Source organism: Balaenoptera ricei, chromosome 11, assembly GCF_028023285.1.
Source record: "Balaenoptera ricei isolate mBalRic1 chromosome 11, mBalRic1.hap2, whole genome shotgun sequence".
Lineage (NCBI taxonomy): Eukaryota > Metazoa > Chordata > Mammalia > Artiodactyla > Balaenopteridae > Balaenoptera > Balaenoptera ricei.
This window is the reverse complement of record NC_082649.1, coordinates 68,883,182-68,906,697: the sequence shown is the minus strand read 5'-3', so window position 1 is coordinate 68,906,697 and position 23,516 is coordinate 68,883,182. Positions and strand designations below refer to the sequence as shown.

General features: G+C 58.8%; 4 protein-coding genes across 13 annotated transcripts; all 4 read left to right on the top strand.

Moving 5' to 3' along the window:
- Positions 1-732: 732 nt before the first annotated feature.
- On the top strand, positions 733-3,627 carry TUSC2 (tumor suppressor 2, mitochondrial calcium regulator). Its single transcript, XM_059937644.1, has 3 exons — positions 733-1,006; positions 2,116-2,236; positions 2,407-3,627. Exons 1-3 carry the CDS (start codon positions 861-863, stop codon positions 2,470-2,472), a joined length of 333 nt encoding a protein of 110 aa, XP_059793627.1. The 5' UTR covers positions 733-860; the 3' UTR covers positions 2,473-3,627.
- A 2,127-nt stretch (positions 3,628-5,754) lies between these two features.
- Positions 5,755-10,757, top strand: HYAL2 (hyaluronidase 2). 2 transcript variants are annotated; one of them, XM_059939729.1, is made up of 4 exons: positions 5,755-5,871; positions 7,988-8,967; positions 9,460-9,549; positions 10,028-10,757. In XM_059939729.1, the coding sequence occupies exons 2-4, from the start codon at positions 8,038-8,040 to the stop codon at positions 10,436-10,438; spliced, it is 1,431 nt and encodes a 476-aa protein (XP_059795712.1). In that variant the 5' UTR covers positions 5,755-5,871; positions 7,988-8,037; the 3' UTR covers positions 10,439-10,757. The 2 variants fall into 2 exon arrangements, with proteins under 2 accessions (XP_059795712.1, XP_059795713.1); XM_059939730.1 differs by lacking the exon at positions 5,755-5,871 and adding an exon at positions 7,061-7,154.
- A 46-nt stretch (positions 10,758-10,803) lies between these two features.
- Positions 10,804-16,700, top strand: HYAL1 (hyaluronidase 1). Of its 3 annotated transcripts, none has more exons than XM_059939733.1 (4): positions 10,804-11,289; positions 14,455-15,378; positions 15,736-15,825; positions 16,007-16,700. In XM_059939733.1, the coding sequence occupies exons 2-4, from the start codon at positions 14,479-14,481 to the stop codon at positions 16,322-16,324; spliced, it is 1,308 nt and encodes a 435-aa protein (XP_059795716.1). In that variant the 5' UTR covers positions 10,804-11,289; positions 14,455-14,478; the 3' UTR covers positions 16,325-16,700. The 3 variants fall into 3 exon arrangements, with proteins under 3 accessions (XP_059795716.1, XP_059795717.1, XP_059795715.1); XM_059939734.1 differs by lacking the exon at positions 10,804-11,289 and adding an exon at positions 12,464-13,941; XM_059939732.1 differs by lacking the exon at positions 10,804-11,289 and adding an exon at positions 12,464-13,979.
- A 499-nt stretch (positions 16,701-17,199) lies between these two features.
- On the top strand, positions 17,200-23,257 carry HYAL3 (hyaluronidase 3). 7 transcript variants are annotated; one of them, XM_059939727.1, is made up of 5 exons: positions 17,217-17,666; positions 18,046-18,077; positions 21,996-22,140; positions 22,351-22,440; positions 22,557-23,257. In XM_059939727.1, the coding sequence occupies exons 1-5, from the start codon at positions 17,463-17,465 to the stop codon at positions 22,830-22,832; spliced, it is 747 nt and encodes a 248-aa protein (XP_059795710.1). In that variant the 5' UTR covers positions 17,217-17,462; the 3' UTR covers positions 22,833-23,257. The 7 variants fall into 7 exon arrangements, with proteins under 7 accessions (XP_059795706.1, XP_059795710.1, XP_059795708.1 ...); XM_059939723.1 differs by lacking the exons at positions 21,996-22,140; positions 22,351-22,440; positions 22,557-23,257 and adding exons at positions 17,803-17,864; positions 19,417-20,500 and having other exon boundaries at positions 17,200-17,666; XM_059939728.1 differs by lacking the exon at positions 18,046-18,077 and having other exon boundaries at positions 17,586-17,666.
- Positions 23,258-23,516: the final 259 nt, after the last annotated feature.

Sequence of the window (23,516 nt, the reverse complement as noted above, 5' to 3'; positions counted from 1 at the left end):
ACAAATTTGTGAAGGATGTGGTGGTGTATGGATATGTACTGAGTCATCACGCAAACCCCGGGGCTCAGGTCGTGGTGGGGGAAAGAACATCGGCTGCAGCCAGAGCTTAGGGAAACCACACACTCCAAGCTGTGGAAGGCGCTTCACCAAATATTGAGATAACTACTGTGGATCAGACACTGCTCATGGCACCGAAGGTACAGATATGTTAACTCTTGCCTTCATGAAGCATGGCTTCTGGTGGATCTGGAAAAAATTCTGAATTTGAAGTTCTTCAGCCCTGAATGTAGATATACAACTACATTAAGCCAATTCCTTAATTTTCCTTAGGTTCGGTTTCTTTGCCACGTGCCACAGTGGGGATCGTAAAAACGGTGTGGGCATAGAATGAGGGCAGACGGGCACTGCCCAAACTGGCCTAGGGTCAGGCCCTAAACTGCTGCTTTGGTTGGGCAGACCCGCTGAGCCTGACCACTGGGGGTCGGGGACTTCGGAGCCGCAGTACAAGCTGAAGAAACCAGGTGGACGACGCAGCCACCGCTTTCCAGGCTGTGAGCTGCCCCAGCTGGAGAGAGCGTGGCCTGCTGGGACCTGACGTCTCGCAGTGCATGCTGGGATACCTAGCATCTGAGGGCAGCTATTAGTCCAGCCCCGCGGACCGACGAGAGAAGCAGCCAATCAGAGGTAGCAGCATACGCAGTGTTCGGAAGCGGAAGTGAGGTTTCCGTGGAGACAGCGGAGCCTGCGGAAGGCGGCGCCGGCGGCACCTGCGAGCGGAGGCCTAGGCGGGGCATGGTGGCTCCGACGGCCCTGTGAGAGCAAAGCTGTCGCGGGGCCCGCCATGCGCCGGCGACCCTGACATGGGCGCCAGCGGCTCCAAAGCTCGGGGCCTGTGGCCCTTCGCCTCGGCGGCGGGGGGCGGCGGCCCGGAGGCGGCTGTCGCTGAGCAAGCTTTGGTGCGACCGCGAGGCCGAGTCGTGCCCCCCTTCGTATTCACGCGCCGCGGGTAAGGGCGTGGGGTTCCGCCCCCGGGAGGAAAGACGGGCGGCTGGGTGCCCCGCGTCATGGAGCGCTCCCCCCCCGCTGTATCCCCTACACCCGAGTCAGGACAGCTCCCATATTTCAGGCTCCCAGAGGAACAAGGGGTGGGGAAAGCCGAGCAGTCGGTTCCTGGCGGCCTGGCTGCTCTGGAGGTCTCCTGAGGAGAAGGGTGGACCTGAGGCTTGTCCCTGGGCAGGCCCTCCTCACGGTGAAGCTAAGATAGGACCTCCCTGAGACTTCAGAACCTGTTCCTTTCATCCCATCCATCCCAGCCTACAAGCTGAAGGCTCCTATCCTCTCTCACCCCCAGTTCTCCCTCGAGGAGAATGACCCTCTGTTTTGTCTGTTTCCGTTCCCCACACTGGTGGGGTTGGACGTCTCTGGGTAGTGGCCGGGAAAGCAGCACTGGTCCCCAGCGTTGGGGATGGGGCCTGGGGAAAAAGACCCTCACCCAGGTATATTTCCCAGATCTGGAGCACTGACCTCCCCCCTCCCCCAAGCGGCCCAGACAGGAGCACTAGATTGACCTGGCTGTGATGGGCCCTGGGGAGTGACACTCAGGTGATGCTGGAGATCTGGCTGTAGATACTAGGGAGACCCCAACAGTGGCAGTTTGGCTGCATCAGCCACCTGGATGGGGGAGGATGCAGGCTTTTTCCCTTTCGGCTCCCTCCTAGCTCAGGCATCTGCTCTCAGGCTTTGGCCCTGGGCCAGCAGTGTCTTCTGGAGTGAGACCAACATGCCCAGGCCACCATCTTGCCCACTCTAGAAGCCCTGGGTGAAGGCAAGGGCCTGATGGAACGGCTACTCTTGCTGAACAAACCAGTGATTTTTTGGTGTGACCTCTCTTCTCATAGTCTGACAGAGTAGCACTGGCCACCACCCCACTCCCCACTTCCTTCTAGTAGACCCCAGATCCTAAGCAAGGGATTCTCCAGGCATACTAACCTCCCTTCCTCCCACCAAGGTTGTTCCTCCCCATTTGGGGGAGGGCATACTTCGCTGTGGTCTATGGCATTTGCCATGACTGGGTTGGGGCTCCAGCCCAGCCTGTTCCCCTCTTCCTCTGCACAGCTCCATGTTCTATGACGAGGATGGGGATCTGGCTCACGAGTTCTATGAGGAGACAATCGTCACCAAGAACGGGCAGAAGCGGGCCAAGCTGAGGCGGGTACATAAGAACCTGATTCCTCAGGTGAGGGGCTGGGCAGTGGTCATAGAGCCTATGTTGATTGTGTGGAGGTAGACCCAGATGGGGTCTGCTCTTATGGTGGGGGCTCTTGGGGGAGGAGCTGGGAGGAACAGGAAGGCTTCCTGGAGTAGGGGCCCTGAGCTGGCCCTCACTAGCCTCTGTTTCCACGGCAGGGCATCGTGAAGCTGGATCCCCCCCGCATCCACGTGGATTTCCCTGTGATCCTCTATGAGGTGTGAGCCTGGGGGGTGGCAGGCATAAACACACCCTGCCCCAGCAAGAAACCCCCAGGCTCAAGGTGTGGCTTCCATTGAGGAACCTAGGCTGGGGCCACAACCGTGAATAAACTCCACTGGCCCGGAACCTTCAACTGTGAGCAGGGCAGTCCTACAATGCTGGTTGGGTGTTGGTTTGTATGTGGACAAGAGGTGGCTGGTGGCTGGCAAGGGCTGATGGCGGAGTTACCAGTCCACCTTTCCCAGCAATCCCTACAAGGAGCATGGCAGGGCATATGCTGGTCAGGAATGCCTGGTTCCTGTGCCCTTGCCTGGCCTGCATTCTTCCAAGCTTGCCTAGGTCCCAGCCCTGCTGGAGGCTACAGCACTTTACAAGTAAGGTCTGCCTTTTTCCAGCCCCAGGGCTGTGGGAGCTGTACACAAGTGGGAACTTCCTTTCCCTCACTTCCCTTACCCTCTCGTTGGAGCATTTCAGCCGTTTGCTACCTCGATTCCTCCTGTGTTGGACAGAAGCTGGGGGCAGAACAAGCCTGATTCTTCCTGCCTACCTGCCCATCTGTTCCCACCCCCAGATGGATGGACAGTTTGCTGGCTGTTAATAAGTGTGGGAGGTTTCTCCTTCTACCCCGGGCTGGGCTGATCCCTCCCCACTGCAACTAGTTGTTGACCCCCACCCCAATTGAGAGGGCATAGGATGGGGATCAGGAAGGGCTCTGGATGCCTGTGCCTATGGGGTGTTGCCACATCCCACCTACCGTGTCTAATCCCCCTTGCCCTTACACATCCACCACCGTGTGATAAGGGACAGCACCCTAGGGCTGGTGCCAGTAGCTCTGAGGAGCCCACCACCCCTTCCCCTACAGTATACCCATCCCTTCAGGATCAGTAAGAGAAAAGTACTGGAGCCCTGGGTAGGGACAGAAAGGAGAGAACAATCATAAAGGAATACTTAAAATGTGAAAACTTGTAAATAGTCTAGTCCATGATGTTGTTGGAGCAGAGTCTGATTTCTACATAAAAATGACTTTTTTTTTTTTTTTTTTTTTTAATTCCTTACTGTGCAAACTCTGTGCTTTAAGTGTGTGAGAAATGGCTTGGGGAGGGTAGCCCTCAATCTAGGAAGGCTGTTGTGTTATTTGTTCAATAAAATTATTTGTAGACCCTGCATACAAGAATGACATCTCTGAGGCTTGATACCCAGTATCTAGACCACCACCTGGGCATAGTAGGTGGGCCTGGGTGGGGGACTCTTGTTGCTCACATCTCCAGCGAGGCCCAGAGTGAGCCTGAGCCTAGCCTGCGGCCATTCCAGCCACAACCAGCAGGTGGCAGTGTATTCACACAGACCTCATTGCAGACCCCCTCAGGATGGAGAGCCATTTGTACTTGTGTATTGTGTTCAATAAGCGGGGACCCCTGGAATTGGAAGGCCCTGGGGTACCTCACTAGGGATTGGCCCCACCTGCCTGACCTGAGGTGAGAGTGTGACCTCACATAAGTCTGGAACAGTTGTCTTGCCCCCAGCTGTGCCAGCTGACCCCACATGAGGTCACAGCCTGAGCCCCATGGACCTCCAAGGCCCAGCCTTAGGTGGAGAGCAGCCAAGTGGGTACCACTGCCCTTGACCTACTGCGAGGCTCTGCAGCCCAAACCTACTTGCACTACCAGGAGAGTAGGCTTGGGGCTTCTGTTCCAGCAGGTAAAGCTCAGCTACCCAATACTTCCTTTCTGCCCTGTCTTCTCACCTGCAGCCTGCTCCCTGTGGACATTTGGCCTACACTTTTCAGGTCCTGCTATGAGGCTGGTTCTCCACTGGGCCTAGCCCTTGGCCATTAGCCCATCTCCCAGTAAGGGAGGAGGGAGTTCCGGGACACAGGCTGCTGGGTCTGGGAAGTTGGCCTACCTGTCTTTTGGAGGTTTAAACTTGTCAAGTGTGGAGCAGGATCACCCTCTGCAGCCTGGACTTGCAGTTCTTCTTTGGGCACCTTCCCGTTTTCCCAATAAGATGCCAGGCATAAGGCCCTATTGTCCTCCACTGTCCCTCCCACTGACTGCCCCAGGGCCACGGTTCTGCCATGCCGGGTGGCATCCCATCACCACTGTCCCAGTGTGGGGGAACTCCCTGTGCTGGGCCTGCCCTAGCTGACCCCAAAGCTGGAAACAATGAGGGTCATGGCTGTGCTTCCCCACTCCCTCCTACTGGGCTGTGCTCACTTCCTTCCTTCCTGAGGAAGTGTCCCTGCCCTGGGACAGTCTGGTCTGGCCTTTGTTTCCCCAGGGGCCCCGAGCGTTGGAGCTTTTAAGGCCTGTGTCCCTTGTGGAGCCAGCACAGTGGTCCAGGGACACCACCCTCCCATGCCATGTCCTGGACTCCTTGGTCATCAGGGTAGATTCTAGGATATGTGCCCATCTCCCCCAGTCCCCCAGTCTTACACAGCCTTCTGTTAGGAGAGAGGGCCTGGGCATGAAGGAGGTGGGCTGGTAGGATCGGGGGGCGGGAAGGCTCAGGGTGATTTGAGGGTGTGCATATTTGTGCCTCTGGAGGGGTCTGCTGGGACCCTGCTGCAGCCCTCCCGGGAGCCAGCCACGTTATGGGCACCCCCTTCCCACAGGAATACACCCCTTTCCTCACCCATGTGGTAAGGAGCCCCTTACTCTGCAGCATCTTAGTGAAATCCACCCAGGAACATCCTCTGGCAGGAGAGCACCCTGCAGAACCCTCCCAGGCCCTGCCCCTCCCCCAACAGTCACCCACATCAACACATTGTCCACTCTGTCACACTTGGGATGCTTCCGCTCTCAGTGGAAAAAATTGACTCAGCTCCTGTAAGTTCCCCCAACACCCCCACCCCAGGGCTGGTTCTCTTCTTCACCACCTGCTTTGGGGGATCATCTGCCAAACATCCCCCAAGTAGTTTGACTCCCTGAAGCACCACCACCAGGGCCTCTCCACTCACAACCTGCTGGATTTGAGGATGGGCCTCAATCTTAAGGGCAGGTTGGGGAGAAAAGCTTTCACTGTTAAGGAAGCTGCCAGCACGGGGGAGGCTGGCACCTGAACCAGGTCCCCCAGCCTTCCTGTCACCTGGTGCAGTTTGCTGGGCCAGGGCTTACTCAGGGGAAGGGTGGGGCGGGCAGCCAGCCAGCAGGGCATGCCGGAGGGAAACGGTCAAGGCGGTCCCCTCCCCCGCGCATGTTCCTGGCCCTTTCCTCTCTGAGGGGCAGCAGGAAGTGAGGAGAAAGGGCCGGGGCGGGAGGCGGGAGTGGGTGGGAGGGATGGGGTTTATCAAGTTGCCGGCGGGCTGCCCGGAGGGCAGCAGCTGGTGCGAGTAGCTTGTCTGGAGACTTACCCCGGGAAGGAGGGAGGCCGCCGACCTACTGGGCCGACGGACTCCCACACAGGTGAGCCCAGGGCAGAAGACTGGTCTGCACCCTGGTACATGCGCTCACAGCAGCGCTCCCTGCCTCTCCTCCCAGGCGCGCGGGCGGGGAATGGGCTGGCCATACAGACCCGAGCCCTTTGGGGAGCTGAGGATCCCGGGGGAGCGTATCTAGGAAGAGGCAAGGAATACTCCCCCCATTCCAGCTCCAAGCCTGCTCCCCAGAGGGAGGGGCTTGCAGGACGAAAGGACTTAGGATACTGGGCAGAGAGGCCCAGGGGAAACCCTCTGGCCGGGCCGGCTTTCTCTGCCGTCTGGCCAGGAACTTCTGCAAGGGTGGCAGCTTCCTCAGAGTTGAAAGGAAGCCTTGGGGGCTCCCACAGGCCCCCAGAGACTGGAGAGGAGGCGATGGGAGCCCAGGGATTGGCCTGTGCCTGATGCAGGTCGGGGGCAGGGGGACGCCCTATCCCCAGGGCCCGCTGGGCTTACTGGCCCCAGCCGGGCGGGCCTAGCTGCGACCCACAGCTCGTGTTGCCAGGACAACCACTGCCTCCACCCAGTCCTGGAAGAGCTAAGACGCGGGTGCTAGGCCCCCTCCCCAAGTCTGGCAGGGGGCGGGGATTCCCTTCAGACCAGGGTCGGGGGAAGGGAGCCCTGATCCGTAGGGGGCGGCACATTACTGTCCTGCGAAAGCAGAGATCGGCTCTGGTCACCGTCCCCCTTTCCATACAAAGGGGCCCCAGGACTGGAGACTACGCTCAGGGATGCTGAGCCAGATTCACTACTACCCCCGGCCAAGGCCTCTGGGTCCCACAGCACCTCCTTCTGGCCGGGTGACGGAACGCCACCTCCTTTATTCCCTCCCCGACCCCGGTCCTTTATGCTGTCCCTTTAAGCGGCTGGCCGCGTCGCAGAGCAGGGAGGACTGTACCACCGGTCGCAGGCTGCGGGGGGGAATTTGGGGCTGACTGGCCCTCACGGCTGAGACTCCACAAGAAAGCCCCATGGGGAGGGGTCTCACGGTCCCAGATTGATGGCCACATTCCTCGGCAGAGGATCTGGGGACCTTGGAGCCCAAAACGCAGCACTGGCTGCCCGAAAGTCAGGCACACCTTTCCGCCCCCGCCGCAAATCCTGCGCAGGGCCCGCCTCCGCGCTGAATTCTTAAAGGGCCCGCGGGCTGGGGGGGCGGAGCCAGTAGAGGCGCCGAACCGGGGCAGTGCCTGGTAGAGCTGCCGGAGCGGGCCGGGCTGGGGCGGGGATGGCGATGGCCCTGGCGCAGGTCCCGGCGGCTCCCTGCGCGAGGTGAGGGAGGGCAGTGCGAGCCTGGCGGCCCTCTCCGCGGGCTCTGTTCTGAACCCCCAGGGAGGCGGCCCAGGACCCCCCCCCCTCAACTTTGGGCCGGGTTCAGCCCCCACGTGCGGGGCGGGGGCGGGGTCCCGGACAAAGGCCAGGTGGAGTGGGCTTTACCCCGGACCGCTTGGCCCGCGGGCGCGATCATTCCTGGTAGCTGTAGAGGAAATGCCGCTCTGCCAGCGCCACCGTGGGAGATCCACCACCCCTTTGTCCCCGCGGGGCCTCCACCAAGCTTGGGAGAGTGTCTGCGCTGAGACAAAGTCTGTTAGCCTCACTCTGCTGCTGGGCGGGTGCTAAAAAAGATACCACCTCTGGGGCTGTGTTACAGCTTCCTAGCTGCTTCATCAGCTGTGCCTTGCCTTACCCAAATGCTATGGTTTCTCAGGACCAAGAGTACTTCACAGGGTAAAGTGGGCCTCGGTTTGGGGCTCTCAGAAACCTTGTCCTGGGTGGTATTCAGCCATGTGTGAGTCCCTGGGCAGTGAGTCTATAGCTCAATTCGTCCAGTTCTCAGAGGGGTCACAGACCTAACAAGTTCCTGCCCAGCCGTAGGCTACCTGCTCCAGGAAGGAGCCCTGTGCTCCTGGCAGTGAGTTCGGGGGGTGTCTTGCCTGCCTCTCAGTGGTCTGTGGTCTCTCAGACCTGTTATAGCCAATAACAGGGTCTGAACAACCCTGGGCATGGTGCCCTACGCAGCATGGGCTTTGGGAGTATGGATGGGTTTGGGGTGGACACCTCCAGGATGCTATAGACTGATTTGCTGTCTCCCACCTTTCCCCCAGTTCCTGAGCTAGTGCCAGGCAGGTGACACTGTCTTCCTGCAGCCCCCAGCATGTGGGCAGGCCTGGGCCCTGCCGTCACACTGGCCCTGGTGTTGGCGGTGGCATGGGCCACGGAGCTGAAGCCCACAGCACCACCCATCTTCACGGGCCGGCCCTTTGTAGTAGCATGGGACGTGCCCACACAAGACTGTGGCCCACGCCACAAGGTGCCACTGGACCCAAAGGACATGAAGGCCTTTGATGTGCAGGCCTCACCTAATGAGGGTTTCGTGAACCAGAACATCACCATCTTCTACCGTGACCGGCTGGGCATGTATCCACACTTCGATTCAGTGGCGAGGTCTGTGCATGGTGGCGTGCCACAGAATGGCAGCCTCTGGGTACACCTGGAGATGCTAAAGGGACATGTGGAACGCTACATTCGTACACAGGAGCCTGCAGGGCTGGCAGTCATCGACTGGGAGGACTGGCGGCCAGTGTGGGTACGCAACTGGCAGGACAAGGACGTGTACCGCCGATTATCACGCCAGTTGGTGGCCAGTCGCCACCCTGACTGGCCACCAGACCGCATAGTGAAGCAGGCGCAGTATGAGTTTGAGTTCGCTGCACGCCAGTTCATGCTGGAGACACTGCGATTTGTCAAGGCATTTCGGCCTCGGCACCTGTGGGGCTTCTACCTCTTCCCCGACTGTTACAACCATGATTATGTGCAGAACTGGGAGACCTATACAGGCCGCTGCCCTGATGTTGAGGTCTCCCGAAATGACCAGCTGGCCTGGCTGTGGGCCGAGAGCACGGCCCTCTTCCCCTCTGTCTACCTGGAAGAGACGCTCGCTTCCTCCACTCATGGCCGCAACTTTGTCAGCTTCCGTGTTCAGGAGGCCCTTCGCGTGGCTCACACCCACCATGCCAACCACGCACTCCCGGTCTACGTCTTCACGAGGCCCACCTATAGCCGCGGACTCACAGGGCTTAGCGAGGTATGTGCCTCCCAGGGCCCTGCCTTCGTCCTTGGGAAACCACTGCAGGCCTCCTGCCCCCAAGTTTACTGGCTACTCTACATCTCCTCACGTCATTCTCTCTGTAACCCTATGAAAGGGTGGCATTGTTATCTCCATTTTGTGGATATGAAAATTGAGGGCCAGAGATGCTGAGAAATTTACCCAGAACTTCTCAGCAAATCCAGGCAGAGCAGGGACTTGGGCCTAGTATTCTGACTTTGCGGTCCATCCTGATAGATACATACTAGGCTCAAGTGGGCCCTTGGCTTGGGAATGGGAGGCCGGAAGTGGGGGTGGAAACGGCTTAAACATTTAAGGAGAAAGTGAAACAGCTGCTGCCTAGGGGTGAGAAGGAGAGGACTGGGCTGGGGGAGGTTAGCAGGTCTGAACAGGCTAGGGCCTGCCCACCCTGTCTGTCCTTCTCACCTTGTGGTCTCAGTCTTCCCCAGTGACCATCTCCTTCCCACGCAGATGGATCTCATCTCCACCATTGGCGAGAGTGCAGCCCTGGGTGCAGCTGGTGTCATCCTCTGGGGTGATGCGGGGTACACCACCAGCATGGTAAGTAAGATCCACCCAGCCTACTGGAGCTGAGTCTGCAGGGACAGGCAGAGTGTCTGTGCTTTTGGCTGCAAACCTCAAAGTGGTCCCCTCATCTGTCTCCCACCCAAGGAGCCCCAGTCCCAACAGAGAAGACAGAGTCCCTCCCCTTCTCCCAGGAAGGGGGATTTGCTGTCCTGACCAGCTGTTGAGTTCCACCCTGCCCCATCTGCCCTGCTGGGTTCCAGTCCCTGCCCCCACCCCCTTCTTTGAAGGAATAGGAACAGTGAGGGCTCAGGCATGCGTGTGTGTGTGTGTGTGTGTGTGTGTGTGTGTGTGTGTGTGCATTGTTAAAAGAAGGTACAGTCACCACAGTGTAGACAGAGTTTCCATCTGGGCCTGTGGGCTGGGGGAGGTTAGCAGGTCTGAACAGGCTAGGGCCTGCTCTAGGGCCCCTAGAAGGGGACAGCTGACCCTGATCCCTGACCTCTGCCCCCAGGAGACCTGCCAGTACCTCAAGGATTACCTGACTCGGTTGCTGGTACCCTACGTCGTCAATGTGTCCTGGGCTGCCCAGTATTGCAGCTGGGCCCAGTGCCATGGCCACGGGCGCTGTGTGCGCCGTGACCCCGGTGCTAATACCTTCCTGCACCTCAGTGCCAGCAGCTTCCGCCTAGTGCCTAGCCACGCACCTGGTGAGCCGCAGCTGCGACCAGAGGGGGAACTCAGTTGGGCCGACCGCAACCACCTGCAGACGCACTTTCGCTGCCAGTGCTACTTAGGCTGGGGCGGCGAGCAATGCCAGTGGGACCGCAGGCGGGCAGCTGGGGGTGCCAGTGGGGCCTGGTCTGGGTCCCACCTCACCAGCCTGCTGGCTGTGGCCGCCCTGGCCCTCACCTGGACTTTGTAAGGGTCTCTCACGCAGCTGCCAGGCAAGCTGGCCTCTGCCACAAGGGCTCTGCCAGGCATGTAGGAGCCCACAAGAGGTGGACAAACCAGAGTCTGAAGGGGCAGAGCCCCATGGGATGCCCAGTAGGGTGTCCGTACCAGCTCCCACCCCCTGTTCTAAGGGGGAGGGACAGTCCCGTGGGAGGCCCCTTCTCTCCCTGCCAGAGAGGAAGAGGGGCACAGCTGGGCGGGGGAGGACCTGACCCTACTCCCCTGCCCCTGAATAGTTTATTATTATTATTTTGGGGTCTCTTTTGTAAATTAAATGTGAAACAACTGCTTCTTTGCTTGGACTGTCTGTGCCTGGGCCAGGGCATGTGAGAGAGATTTCAGGGTCTTCCATATAAGGTTTGAGCTCAGTTCTGTCTCTGTGAGACTCTCTGCTGGGAACTTCTCATCTGTAAAATGCATTCCCTGGGATCTGCAGGCCAGAGCTTCCCACTCTAGCTGTCCTGCTAGGGCAGGGGCCACTGGGAGTGGAGGGACTCACAGTCTACCCCAACACCAAGGACCTTGCTTTATCCATATTGATTGGAAAGCAGTTGGGTACAATCTTCTGTGAGGGATGGGGCTCATTGTGCTTCTCCTACTTAGTACTGTATCCCCAGCTGGGCTGGTGCCAGTCGCCTCGCCTTGCCCACCCAAGGAGAAAGGGGAAAGCGGATGTTTGATCTTCCCTGGCTGGGCAGGTAGCCAAATCACTCCTCCCTGCTGTTCTCACAGGCAAGGGCGTCTCCTCCACTCCCCAGTCCGAAGGACAGTGGACTTCAGCCACACGCACTTCTCCCCATCTGGCTCAGAGTCCTCCACTGGGTATGGTCAGAGGGAGGCAAGCAGGGCATTGGGATCTGAATCATGAGGTCCAGTCCCTGTCGCACTGCAGAGATGCATGATGGGGTGAGGGGGAGGCATCCTCAACAGTCAGCCCTGTAATGGCCATGGGAGAGCATAGCTTGTCCCCAGCTGTCCCAGGAGAGAGAAGTAGCAGCCAGAGCAGTCATACCAGCTCTGACCTGCTTCACTTCCTCTGCTTCTGAAGTGAGTTATTCTGGGTGGGGCCCTGCCCCTCCCCTCAGCCATTGGACCCACACCTGGATTCCTCCTGTCCCTATCGGTGATGACTGAACCCCTGCCCTCAGATAACACCGGCTCTGGGGAGATAGACTCAAGAAACTGTCGAGCAGTGAGGAGGGCACCCCAGCCACAAGGACTCGGGAAGTAGCCTCAAGGAAGTGCTTTCTACATTGAGGTTGGGTTGGGTTTTTTTTGGGGGGTGGCGCACCACGCGTGGCACATGGGATCTTAGTTCCCTGACCAGGGATCGAACCACTGCCCCCTGCAGTGGAAGCACGGTTTCCTAACTCCTGGACCGCCAGGGAAGTCCCTACATTGAGAGTCCCTACACTGAGTTTTGAAAGGTGAGGGGGAAACTTGATGCTGGGAACAAAGCATGGGCAAAGGCTGGAGGAAGACAGAACACAAATGGAGACACAGAGTTTGAGGCTAGGGTGTGACAGGGGGGTATGCTGCAGGTGGCCCTAGAGTGGCACCAGGCCTGATTTTGTCTGATGATGGTGACTATCTTACTTGTTCAGTGAACACACTGAGCACACACATGTGCCAGGGCTGGGCTGGGTGCTGGGGATGCACCCATGAACCACACCAGCAAAGACTGCCATCCTCAGGGGTATGATGGCATAAAGGGAGATGCACTTCGGATGCCAAGACCAAGTCAGATGTTGGACAGTGGAGAGTGCTCCCCAGAGAGGCATGCAGGCAAGGGGATGGTGTGGTTAGAGCCTGGAGAAGCAATCCTCACCAAATCGATATTGATTCAGGTTGTAAAGTGATCCTTCATCCCTCTGGCTGCTGATGGCAGAGAATAGAGAGGAGGTGGGGTGGTAGCACTGGGAGGGAGATGTCAAATCACATGGTGGGGGTAGGGGAGGGGTCCTGGCTGCTTGTGACCAAGGTGGGGAGAGGCCGGCTGGAGAGAAGATTCAGGTGTAGATCAATAAGGCCATAAGATGGTGGAGCCAGCAGAGGGAGGGCAAGGAAGGAGGAGCTGTGACCTATCTCCCCAACACCTGTGACTTCCCCTACCCAACTGTGACCCCACACACAGCTGTGACCTCCCCTACACAGATGTGACCCATGCACACCTGTTAGCTACCCCGCCCACATCTGTAACCTGCCAACACACAGGTTATCCAGACATACCTGTGGCCTGACCCACGCAGCTGTGACCTGGCCATGAGCTCAGGTTCAGACTGGGCTGTAGGCCCAGGCAGTGCTTTCACCTGGGCCAGGAATATGATGTTTCCTTCATCCCACTCTGGCAGGCAAGCCTGGGCCTGAGCACCTAGCAGGTCTCAGTTGCTAGCGTCTGAATCAGCAAACAAGCAAAATCACAAAGGAATGAACAAGCGCGTCATCGCTGATACACTCATGCTCATACCCGTAGTCACACAAACATGGGGTCTCATGGTCATAAGACAACAGGGTCTCACACACACCAAGTCTCAGGCACTGGGTCACACACTTGCACATACACACTACTGGAGTTTGTCGAGAGTCCCAAATGTCCACTGACTGGAGCTTTATACAGACACAGTCACTGATCCAGCACATATACAAAGGGTGACAACGCAGCCCTGACTTCAGGAACACAGTGCCTTTCAGACACAGGTCCCTAAAGGAGGGATGACTTATCCACTAGGCACACCGGTAGGCACAGGGCCACAATACTTATACGGGCCCACAAAAATGTTTTAATTTTAATCTTTTTTAATCAGAAGAAAAAATATAGGAATAATGAATATAAAATAATGAATTCAGTCTGGATTATATCTGTCCTTATGCCAATATAGTCGTAAAATATATTTTTTTTAAAATATGTATTTTTTTGGCCGCGCAGCATGCGGGATCTTAGTTCCCCAACCATGGATCGAACCCGTGCCCCCTGCAGTGGAAGCACAGAGTCCTAACCATTCCCTTAAAATGTTTTTTTGAGGAATGGGTCCACAAAGGTGAAAGTGCCTAGGGCCCATAGGTGTCATAATGCAGCCACGTGGGGAAGGCACCCAGACTCCAGTATCACAGACAGGGCTGCCCAGTCGGATCTGCCACCCAGACAGCCCCCATGCACTGCCTCCATCCCCACATCATCCCAAGTAAAGCCACAAAGTCCAGCCCCAGTGCTGACAGAGTGGGAGGGGCCACTTCCGGCCTAGCCCCACCTCCTACCAAGGGCACTTTGCCAGGAGTGCAGAGGTGGCTCTGCCGTCTGGCCCAGCCCTCTAACCCAGGGCCTGCCCCTCAGCCCGCCCCCAGACTGGGTGGGGTGACCCCTACAAAAGCTCAGGGTTTCCAGCAGCAGCTTCTTCCTCCAAGAGTCTCGGTGCAGCTGAGGCCAGAGTTAAGGAACAGAATCTTGCTGATCCCTGCATAGGCCCTCACCCTGAGGTCAGGAAGTTTGGAGAATGAGGCCTTTCAGCCCTGAGGTCAGCAGGGACAAGTGGGCAGGTTGGCGGGCGTACAGGAGGGCTGGACTGACCTTTCCTGCGTCACTGAGCATCCCCTCCTGCATGCGTGGCCAGGATTCCTGGGGGAAGAGACAGGGAAGCCCCCGCCTCCATCAGTCGGCCAGCCTGGGGGCTGAGGGCCTGGCTCTCAGCCACTTTTCTCAAGACAGATGTCATGGCTTCTGTGGCCCTTGGGGAAGGGGGTGGGCAAGCCAGGACAAGACCTGTGGGAGACAGAGGGCAGAGGTCGGCCCAAGAGGCAACTCGGGTGTGCCCTCTAGTGGCCATGTTCCCCTCAATGCCTCTCCTTTGCCCTCTGACTTCCCCGAGCCCTGCAGGTCAATATTTACCTGAAGCCAGAACAGAGGTGGATTAATAAGGGACTTGGCCTGCCTGCCCTCAGTAGGGGTCAGAGAGTTCAAGGACTGCTTTCAGCTCTGCCTCCCCTGGCCAGGTTTCCCTAGACCTGCCCTGTGCCATGGCAGCCCACCTGCTTCCCATCTGCACCCTCTTCCTGAACTTGCTCGGCATGGCCAAAGGCTCCAGGGACCCCGTGGTACCCAACCGGCCCTTCGCCACCATCTGGAATGCAAACACCCAGTGGTGTCTAGAGAGGCATGGCGTGGACGTGGACATCAGTGTCTTTGATGTGGCGGCCAACCCGGGGCAGACCTTCCGTGGCCCTGACATGACCATTTTCTACAGCTCCCAGCTGGGTACCTACCCTTACTACACATCTGCTGGGGAGCCCGTATTCGGTGGCCTGCCCCAGAATGCCAGCCTGGCTGTCCACCTGGTCCGCACATTCCAGGACATCCTGGCTGCCATGCCTGCATCCAACTTCTCAGGGCTGGCAGTTATTGACTGGGAGGCATGGCGCCCACGCTGGGCCTTCAACTGGGACACCAAGGACATTTACCGGCAGCGTTCACGGGCACTGGTACAGGGGCAGCACCCTGACTGGCCAGCTCCTTGGGTGGAGGCAGCAGCTCAGGACCAGTTCGAGGGGGCTGCCCAGGCCTGGATGGCAGGCACCCTCAGGCTGGGACAAGCACTGCGGCCTCGTGGCCTCTGGGGCTTCTATGGCTTCCCTGACTGCTATAACTATGACTTTAAAAATCCCAACTACACCGGCCAGTGCCCACCAGGCATCCGTGCCCAGAATGACCAGCTGGAGTGGCTGTGGGGCCAGAGCCGTGCCCTCTACCCCAGCATCTACCTGCCCGCAGCACTGGAGGGCACGAAGAAGGCACAGATGTTTGTGCAGCACCGTGTGGGTGAGGCATTCCGTTTGGCCGTGGGTGCAGGGTACCCTGATCTGCCAGTGCTGCCCTACGTCCAGATCTTCTACGACATGACTAACCGCTTTCTGCCCCTGGTGAGTCTCCTGTGACCCCGCCCACCTTGTAACCTACCTTGTCAGGCATTAGTCCAGTAAGTGAGGCCACACAGCCCTGGGGCACTTTAGCCTTGGGGCACTTTCATCCATTCCCTCCCACATTCTTTGAGCACCTACTGTGTGCCAAGTTCTGTGCTAGGCACAGACAATTCAGCATTCTTCAGAAAGAAATCATCCCTGCCTGCATGGCACTCACAGGCTAGAGTGAGGGCAGGCTTGCCTCTGGCCGCCAGAGCTAGAGCAGGCTATGAATTATTTGTCCCATGCAATAGTGTTACAGCAGTCTGCTGTGGGGACAGAGGGAGGCCCCACAGAGCTATGCTGTCCTTTCCCCAGGAGGAGCTGGAGCACAGCCTGGGGGAGAGTGCAGCCCAGGGGGCAGCAGGAGTGGTGCTCTGGGTGAGCTGGGAGAACACAAGAACCAAGGTGAGCTCAAGCCCAGGATGGGGGTGAGGGTGGGGGCAGGAGTGGGGCTGCCAGACTGACTGGGGAGACCCTGGCCCACCCTTTACCCCTGCAGTCCTGGCTGACCAGCAGGTGAGTGCCTCAATGCCCTAGGTGGACCCGTGCATGGCCGTGGTGTCCTGACGCTCCCCCTCCCACCTAGGAATCCTGCCAGGCCATCAAGGAGTATGTTGACATGACACTGGGGCCCTTCATCCTGAATGTGACCAGCGGGGCTCTTCTGTGCAGTCAAGTCCTGTGCTCTGGCCATGGCCGTTGTGCCCGGCGCCCCAGTCACCCTGAAGCCCGCCTCATCCTCAGCCCCACCAGTTTCTCCATCGAGTCCACGCCTGGTGGTGGGCCCCTGACCCTCCGAGGTGCCCTCTCACTCAAGGATCGGTTGCGGATGGCTGTGGAGTTCAAATGTCGCTGCTACCGTGGGTGGACGGGAACATGGTGTGAGCAGTGGGGCATGTGGTGATTGGCACATGCACACATTGAGTACCTAATGCAATCTGGACCTGGCTACAGCTTTCTCAAGTACAGGCACAGTCACATGAGCCATGGTCACAGTCAGAAGTACACTCAGGCACTGTCATGAGCATATGCCAGCACGTTCACACTTGCTTACAGACCAAGATAGTTGCATAAGGAGTTTGAGCCTCGGGCACCCACCCAGCAGAGTTAAAAATATTTCCTCCAGAGACATTGAGCCAGTCTTTAAACTGCAGCAATCACAAGAACTGACGTTCTGGATTTCCCTGGCGGTCCAGTGGTTAAGACCCCGCGCTTCTACTGCAGGGGGCGGGGGTTCGATCCCTGGTCAGGGAACTAAGATCCCGCATGCTGAAAGAAAGAAAGGGAGGGAGGGAGGGAGGAAGGGAGGAAGGAAGAAAGAAAGAAAGAGCTGACATTCACTGGGTGCCTACTCTTTCCAAGTCATGTGCTAGGCATTTTAAGTAGTCTAACTTAATTGTGAAGTCCTAACACGACGCTATGAGGAAACTGAGGCACACACAGGGAGGGTAAGCACTTTACCCAAGGTTGCAGCCAGAAAATAGAGCAGCTGAGATTCAAACCCAGGTGAATCTGGGTTTGAATCTCTACCCTCTACCTCTACCTCTATAGCGATGGAGCCCTTTGGCTCCTACTATATGTCGCCGGTAATCAGCCCTGCACTGCAACCTGAATCCGTTCAGAGGTAACAGCCTCACAAATAAAGCAGACATGATTCTAACTTCAAGAGCTGTTTATTGAGCGCTTAAAACGTGCAGGCGCTGGGATCCAGAGGGCACAGGAAAATTCTTTTCTCTCGCTCAGATTAGATGTCTGTCCGAGGGCGGCTGCTTCTCAGGGTAGGGCCCAAATTTCAGGAGGAAGCTCCACCTGACCGTTTCCACACTGGGCAGGAGGCTGACGTGAGCCGAGACAAAGCTGAATTGGGGGGAGACCTATCTGAGTCTGGGGCGGGGCGAGGCGGGGCGAGATGGAAGCCCAGCCCACCCGTAACGGAGCCGGCCCTCGGTTCGCGCTCTCTGGGAGCTGGGCCTGGATAAGCAAGGGCGGGAGGGGCAGAGGTAGAGCCAGGGCAGAGATCCAGTCTGCGTCGGGTCCGTGTTATGACGCGAGGGGCCGGGGACGGGGGCTGGCCGCCCCGAAGACCCGGGACCTGGTGGTGTGCCGCGGGCCGTGACGGCTGCAGTGCGTCCGCCGCAGCGCTAGGGGGCGAGCGCCGGGGGCCGGAGGGGTCCGAGCCAGAGACAGCGAGATACAGATCCGTGCAGAGCGAGGACACGGAGCGTCCCGGAGCCAGGCGTCAGCATGTCAGTACTGCCCCCTCCCCATGCGCGGCGTATTCCTCCTCATTGTCCCCCGCTCTCCCCGTCCGCTCCGCGCGTACAGTTCTCAAGTGACTAAGCCTCCCCGCACGCCCTCATTGCGTCTGTCGTTCCCTCCCAGAGCATGCCGAGCCACAGCCGCCCAGAGTCAAGTTCCCGAAGCCCCCACCCCCAAACTCCACGGTTTGTCACCCAGTGGGAGGAAGGGGGAAACTGAGGCAGGAGAGACTGCCGCCTCTCTCTGTGGACCCGGGAGCCCCACCCACAGTGGGTGGGGTCGGCACAGAAGGGGTTGAGCCTGAGGGGGAAGTCGGGGGCTCCAGGCTCAGGGGCGGATCCTGGGGTTTCCTCTCTCTTGGTCCAGAGGTGCAGTTGCTGCGGAGGTGGCTGTTGCAGGTGAGGGGCTTATAGCCCTCTGAGTGGGATGTGGTATGAGGGGAGGGGGCTACCTGTTACTGATCAGTGTAGAATTGGCCTCAAGCTCACGGGCCCTTCCTGGGGAGCGGGGGAAGGGGAGCCAAGTCATCCTCTATGGAACAGGTGAGTAAAAGGGTGGGGCCCAGCGGCCACCTATCGCTAGAAATCCCCCAGCATTGACCCTCCTGCCAGCAGAGCCTGGGGTAGGATGGGCACACAGTGGAGTTCGGGGTCAGGAGGTCTGAGCCCCCAACCTGGTAGCCGTTGGACACCCCTGTGGATGTAGGAAGGAAGCTGTGGTTCTTATCTAGCTAGGGTGGCTACGAAACAGGCCAGTGGGGAACCAGGCCTGCAGGAGCCACACTGCTGTGTGAGCCGGGCCCTTTCTGAGGGGCAGTTGGGTCCATGCCCAGTCAAAGTGTCCTGAGCTGGGCAGTGTTGGGGAGGGAGCCATGGACTCTGTGCCCCTGGTAGGGAAGGCAGTCCAGGGAGGGGAAATTTGAGCCTGATGGGTGGGTGAATGGCACCCCAATATCGGTTAGGTGGCAGGCATGGCCCAGGTGGTCAAAAAGGCTGGGACCTGGAGTAGGGAGAAGGGTGGGACAGGGGAGTTCCTAGGGAAGCTATGTTCCCCGAAGGGAATACAGCGTTTAAGCAGGGGGTCGTGGTGTCTAGTTTGTATGCTCTGTCTGATGGCCAGCCAGCTGCAATGGTGTAGGGCTGGATCTACTCTCCTGGGGAGGACAAAGCGGTAGCCAGAGCAGGCTGGGGCCTGGACTCTTGAGTTCTGCCCTAGCCTTTAGCCCTCAGCCTCCATACAGTGTAAGGTAGAGCACCCAGGACCCACCCCCTCTGCTCTCCACCTGAGTCAGGTCCCCCAGGTATAGGGGATGGGATCCTCCAGGTCACCTGTGCCATCAGGTGAGTATGGGGACAAGGTGCAGCCCACCAGTTCCAGGATGTGTGGCCCTCCTTAGCACTCTGTCAGCCACTCCCTGCCCCAGCCCCATCCTCCCTTCTGGCACAGCCCAGCATGGCTGTTGTCCACAGGAGGAGCACCCTTCTGGTCTCAGGAGATACCACTGCCTGGAGACTGTGGCCTTAACCCCCAGCCTGCCACTGAGCCACCTGTAACCCAGCAGGAGATGACCTTGGCTCCCAGCCTGGCAGCTGAGCCTGGATCCCACATGTAGGCGAGAGCTGACTCTGAGCCCTGGCCCAGCCAAGCTGACCCCTACCCTAGACCCTATACACCAGGTGGCTCTGATCCTGAGTACCACCCCAGCCCAACTGACTCTGGATCCTGCATGCCAGCCAGAGGTGACCCTGAGATCCAACCTGGCCAAGCTGATCCTGGATCCTACACACCAGCCAGATCTGACCCTGAGCCCCAGGCTAGCTGAGTTGACCCTGGGTTCTGCATGCCATCCAGAGATGACCCTCAGTCCTGGCTCAACTGAGCTGACCCTGGATCCCGCACGCCAGCCAGAGGAGACCCCAGCCCCCAACCTGGCTGAGCTGACCCTGGAGCCTGTGCACTGCCGACCTGAGCTCCTGGATGCCTGTGCCGACCTCATCAATGAGCAGTGGCCCCGCAGCCGCACCTCCCGCCTGCACTCCTTGGGCCAGTCCTCAGATGCCTTCCCCCTCTGCTTGATGCTGCTGAGCCCCCGTCCCACGCCAGAGGCAGCCCCCATTGTGGTGGGCCATGCCCGCCTGTCACGGGTGCTGGACCGGCCCCAGAGCCTCCTAGTGGAGACGGTGGTGGTGGCCCGAGCCTTGAGGGGCCGTGGCTTTGGCCGCCGCCTCATGGAGGGCCTCGAAGCCTTTGCTCAGGCCCGGGGCTTCCGCCGGCTACACCTCACCACCCATGACCAGCTGCACTTTTACGCCCACCTGGGCTACCAGCTGGGTGAGCCTGTGCAAGGCCTGGTCTTCACCAGTCAGCGGCTGCCTGCCACCCTGCTCAATGCCTTCCCCAGGGCCCCCTTTCCCCGGCCACCCTGCAAGGCCCCTAGCCTGACTGCCCAAGCTGCCCCAAGAGCCCCCAAGGGGTCATCATTGCCGCCACCCCCACCCCTGCCTGAGCCCTTGACCACCCTACCCCCACCTCCAGGAGGGCCCCCTCCACAAAGCCTGCTGGAGACTCAATACCAAGACCTGAGAAGACGCCCCATATTCTGGATGGAGAAAGACATCTGAGGGCTACCCAGGGCAAGATGCTGTCTTTCTGGGTCAGTTGACTGCCCAGGACAGTACCAGCCTCAGCCCACTGGCCATCCCTCAGCTTCTAGCCCCTGAGGGCAGCTTCAGCCTAGGCATGTTTCCTGAGTGCCAGTGGAGATGGCGCCATGGCTGTGGCTCAGAGCTCTCAGTGTGGCTGAATAAAGGCTTCTGTTGGGTGTGGTTGTGACAGTGTATTTGTTGACCCCCACCCTCATCTCCCAGCCTTGTCTTAGGTCCTCTGTCCCTGCAGGGGCCCTCAGATCCACCTCGGCCTTAGGGCCATGGGTGGAGAGACACCTGCCTTTTACCTCTCTCACTCTGCCAGGCCCAGGGGACAAGGAGACACTCACTCATCACCATTCACTGAGCACCTGCTGTGTTACAGGCCCTGGATTGGGCACAGGCAGTGGGGAACTAGACAGATAGGGTCTCAACCCAAGGGACAGGGCAGGGCATACTGTGGCAGGATCCATGCTGGGACAGTGGGAGCTAAAGTGCCCTCACTCCACTTGGAGATCTGGGAGACCTCCCAGGGCAGGTGATGTCATAGCAGAGACCTGAGTGCTGAGTAGAAATTAAGCCAGGCAAGGTGGGGGCTGAGTGTTCTTGGGGCAGGAAACAAAATGGGCAGAGGAAAGAAGGGGACTTGTGAAAGCTGTAGGTGGGGGAGGTGTCAGAGGGCACGGTGGTGCCATGGCAGAGATGGACAATACAGAAGGGGAGCTGCCCAAACCAGCTTGGGTTGTGGCTGCTCTGAGAGGCCTATGAGACCCCTTGGGAACCAGGCTTTACGCACCTCCCTTTCTTGTGAGGAGGAGCTGGAGGAGTTTTCCCAGCTTTCTCTGCTGTGTGGAAGGTGTGGCCATGGCCATGGAGTCTAAGCTCACACCCTCTCTCTCCTGCAGGTTTCCATCCCTGGGGCATGACCATGCAGCTAGGCCTGGCCCTGGTGCTAGGGGTGGCCCTGTGCTTGGGGTGTGGCCAGCCCCTGCTGCAAGCCCCTGAACACCCCTTCTTGGTGCTGTGGAACGTGCCCTCAGCACACTGTAAGGCCCGCTTTGGCGTGCACCTGCCACTAGAGGCCCTGGGCATTACAGCCAACCGTGGCCAGCGTTTCCACGGCCAGAATATCACCATCTTCTACAAGAACCAGCTCGGCTTCTATCCCTACCTTGGGCCGAGGGACACAGCTCACAATGGGGGCATCCCCCAGGCTGTGCCCCTTGACTGCCACCTGGCATGGGCTGCCTATCAGATCCGCCGCAGCCTGCAACCTGGCTTCGCTGGCCTGGCAGTACTGGACTGGGAGGAATGGTGTCCACTCTGGGCTGGGAACTGGGGCCGCCGCCAGGTCTATCAGACAGCCTCCTGGGCTTGGGCACAGCGGTTATTCCCCAACCTGGACCCCCAGAAGCAGCTCTACAAGGCCCGTATCGGCTTTGAACAGGCAGCCCGTGCACTGATGGAGGACACACTGCGGCTAGGCCGGGCACTGCAGCCCCATGGGCTCTGGGGCTTCTATCACTTCCCTGCCTGTGGCAATGGCTGGCATGGTACAGCTTCCAATTACACGGGCCACTGCCATGCAGCCACCCTTGCCCGCAACACCCAACTGTATTGGCTCTGGGCCGCCTCCAGCGCCCTCTTCCCCAGCATATACCTCCCACCCAGGTTACCACCTGCTCACCACCAGGCATTTGTCCGATACCGCCTGGAGGAGGCCTTCCGTGTGGCCCTCGCTGGGCACCCACATCCCCTGCCTGTCCTGGCCTATGCCCGCCTCACACACCGGAGCTCTGGGAGGTTCCTGTCCCAGGTGAGTGAAAACTGAAGTCTAGGGGTCTGACTGGGGAGGCATGACATTCTCTGAGGGCCTGAGAAGCCACTCAGAGGCTCAGGGCCAAGGGGCCCTCCTCTAGGGGTGGAATCGGATCATGGCAGTGAGCCATGAAAGTTCTTGAAGATGGAGGTAGGGCCAGATGGAGCTGGCCAGCCCAGCCCTGGCTTAGCAGCTCTCTGCCTCCAGGATGAACTTGTGCAGACCATTGGTGTGAGCGCCGCACTGGGGGCAGCCGGCGTGGTGCTCTGGGGGGACCTGAGCTTCTCCAGTTCTGAGGTGATCATTGCCCCCTCCAGCCTGCCACACAGCCCATGCTGGGGTCCCAGAGATGGGGAAAGACCATGTCAGGGCCATGGAGCAGAAGCATTGATACATCCCTTCCCTCTCCTCAGGAGGAGTGCTGGCATCTCCATGACTACCTAGTGAGCACCCTGGGCCCTTATGTGATCAACGTGACCAGGGCAGCCATGGCCTGCAGTCACCAGCGGTGCCATGGCCATGGCCGATGTGCTTGGCAAGACCCAGGACAACTGGAAGTCTTTCTGCACCTGGAGCCAGATGGTAGCCCTGGAGATTGGGAGTCCTTCAGCTGCCGTTGTTACTGGGGCTGGGCTGGCCTTACCTGCCAGGAGCCCAGGCCTGAGCTTGGGCCTGAAGAAGCAACATAAAGCCAGGAGTCACGTGCGTCTGACCTTCATGTTCCTGCTGCCATCTTTCCAGTCCTGGAGGGAGGACTTTGTCCCACTCTTGTTCTATTTAGCTTACCATCACTTCTCCCATGCACACACCCCACTTCCCATGGGATCCCTGGGGAGTGGAAGAGGCCAGAAAAAAACATACTGTTTTAAAACTAGAGGCCCTCTGACATCACCTGATCCCTCCTGACAAGAAAGCAGCCCCAGGAAGAGTCGGTGTTCCAGAAGGTTAAGGTTGCCAGCCCAGGGCTCTGTTCTACACCTCACTGCGTCCATGGAGAGGTCACAGGAGACCCGTCCAGGGGCAGGTGGGCCCCCAAGGAGATCTTGGCTAAGATCTGTAAGGGCTAAGCTGTTGTCTGTAATCTGCTTTCATCATAAAGTTACTTTTTCTTTCACTGCCTGAGGTTTGGCTGTTCCCCAATTCTACCAAACCCACCCTCTTCCTGTCGCGAGCGTCCCGCTGCAAGTGCCCAGAGATGCCGGTCCTGCGTCGTGGGCAGCTACAGAGTTAACGACTACACGTGTTGGGCGAGGTGGGGTAGGGGGAGGAACACCGCAAGGCATTGTGGGTGCATAGTTGAGCTAGAGCGTCGTGGGCTTGTGGGTCCCTGAAGCTGACTACAATTCCCAAGGTGCTCTGCGCCCAGCCGGGGA

Coding starts and splice junctions, on each gene's coding strand:
- TUSC2 (XM_059937644.1), top strand. CDS start 861: ATGGGCGCCAGCGGCTCCAAAGCTCGGGGCCTGTGGCCCTTCGCCTCG. Junction 1,007..2,115: donor TTCGTATTCACGCGCCGCGG/GTAAGGGCGTGG, acceptor TCCTCTGCACAG/CTCCATGTTCTATGACGAGG. Junction 2,237..2,406: donor ATAAGAACCTGATTCCTCAG/GTGAGGGGCTGG, acceptor TTTCCACGGCAG/GGCATCGTGAAGCTGGATCC.
- HYAL3 (XM_059939722.1), top strand. CDS start 21,247: ATGACCATGCAGCTAGGCCTGGCCCTGGTGCTAGGGGTGGCCCTGTGC. Junction 22,141..22,350: donor CTGGGAGGTTCCTGTCCCAG/GTGAGTGAAAAC, acceptor CTCTGCCTCCAG/GATGAACTTGTGCAGACCAT. Junction 22,441..22,556: donor TGAGCTTCTCCAGTTCTGAG/GTGATCATTGCC, acceptor CCCTCTCCTCAG/GAGGAGTGCTGGCATCTCCA.
- HYAL1 (XM_059939732.1), top strand. CDS start 13,959: ATGAGGCCTTTCAGCCCTGAG. Junction 13,980..14,454: donor TGAGGCCTTTCAGCCCTGAG/GTCAGCAGGGAC, acceptor TCCCCTGGCCAG/GTTTCCCTAGACCTGCCCTG. Junction 15,826..16,006: donor GGGAGAACACAAGAACCAAG/GTGAGCTCAAGC, acceptor CCTCCCACCTAG/GAATCCTGCCAGGCCATCAA.
- HYAL2 (XM_059939729.1), top strand. CDS start 8,038: ATGTGGGCAGGCCTGGGCCCTGCCGTCACACTGGCCCTGGTGTTGGCG. Junction 8,968..9,459: donor GACTCACAGGGCTTAGCGAG/GTATGTGCCTCC, acceptor CTTCCCACGCAG/ATGGATCTCATCTCCACCAT. Junction 9,550..10,027: donor CGGGGTACACCACCAGCATG/GTAAGTAAGATC, acceptor CTCTGCCCCCAG/GAGACCTGCCAGTACCTCAA.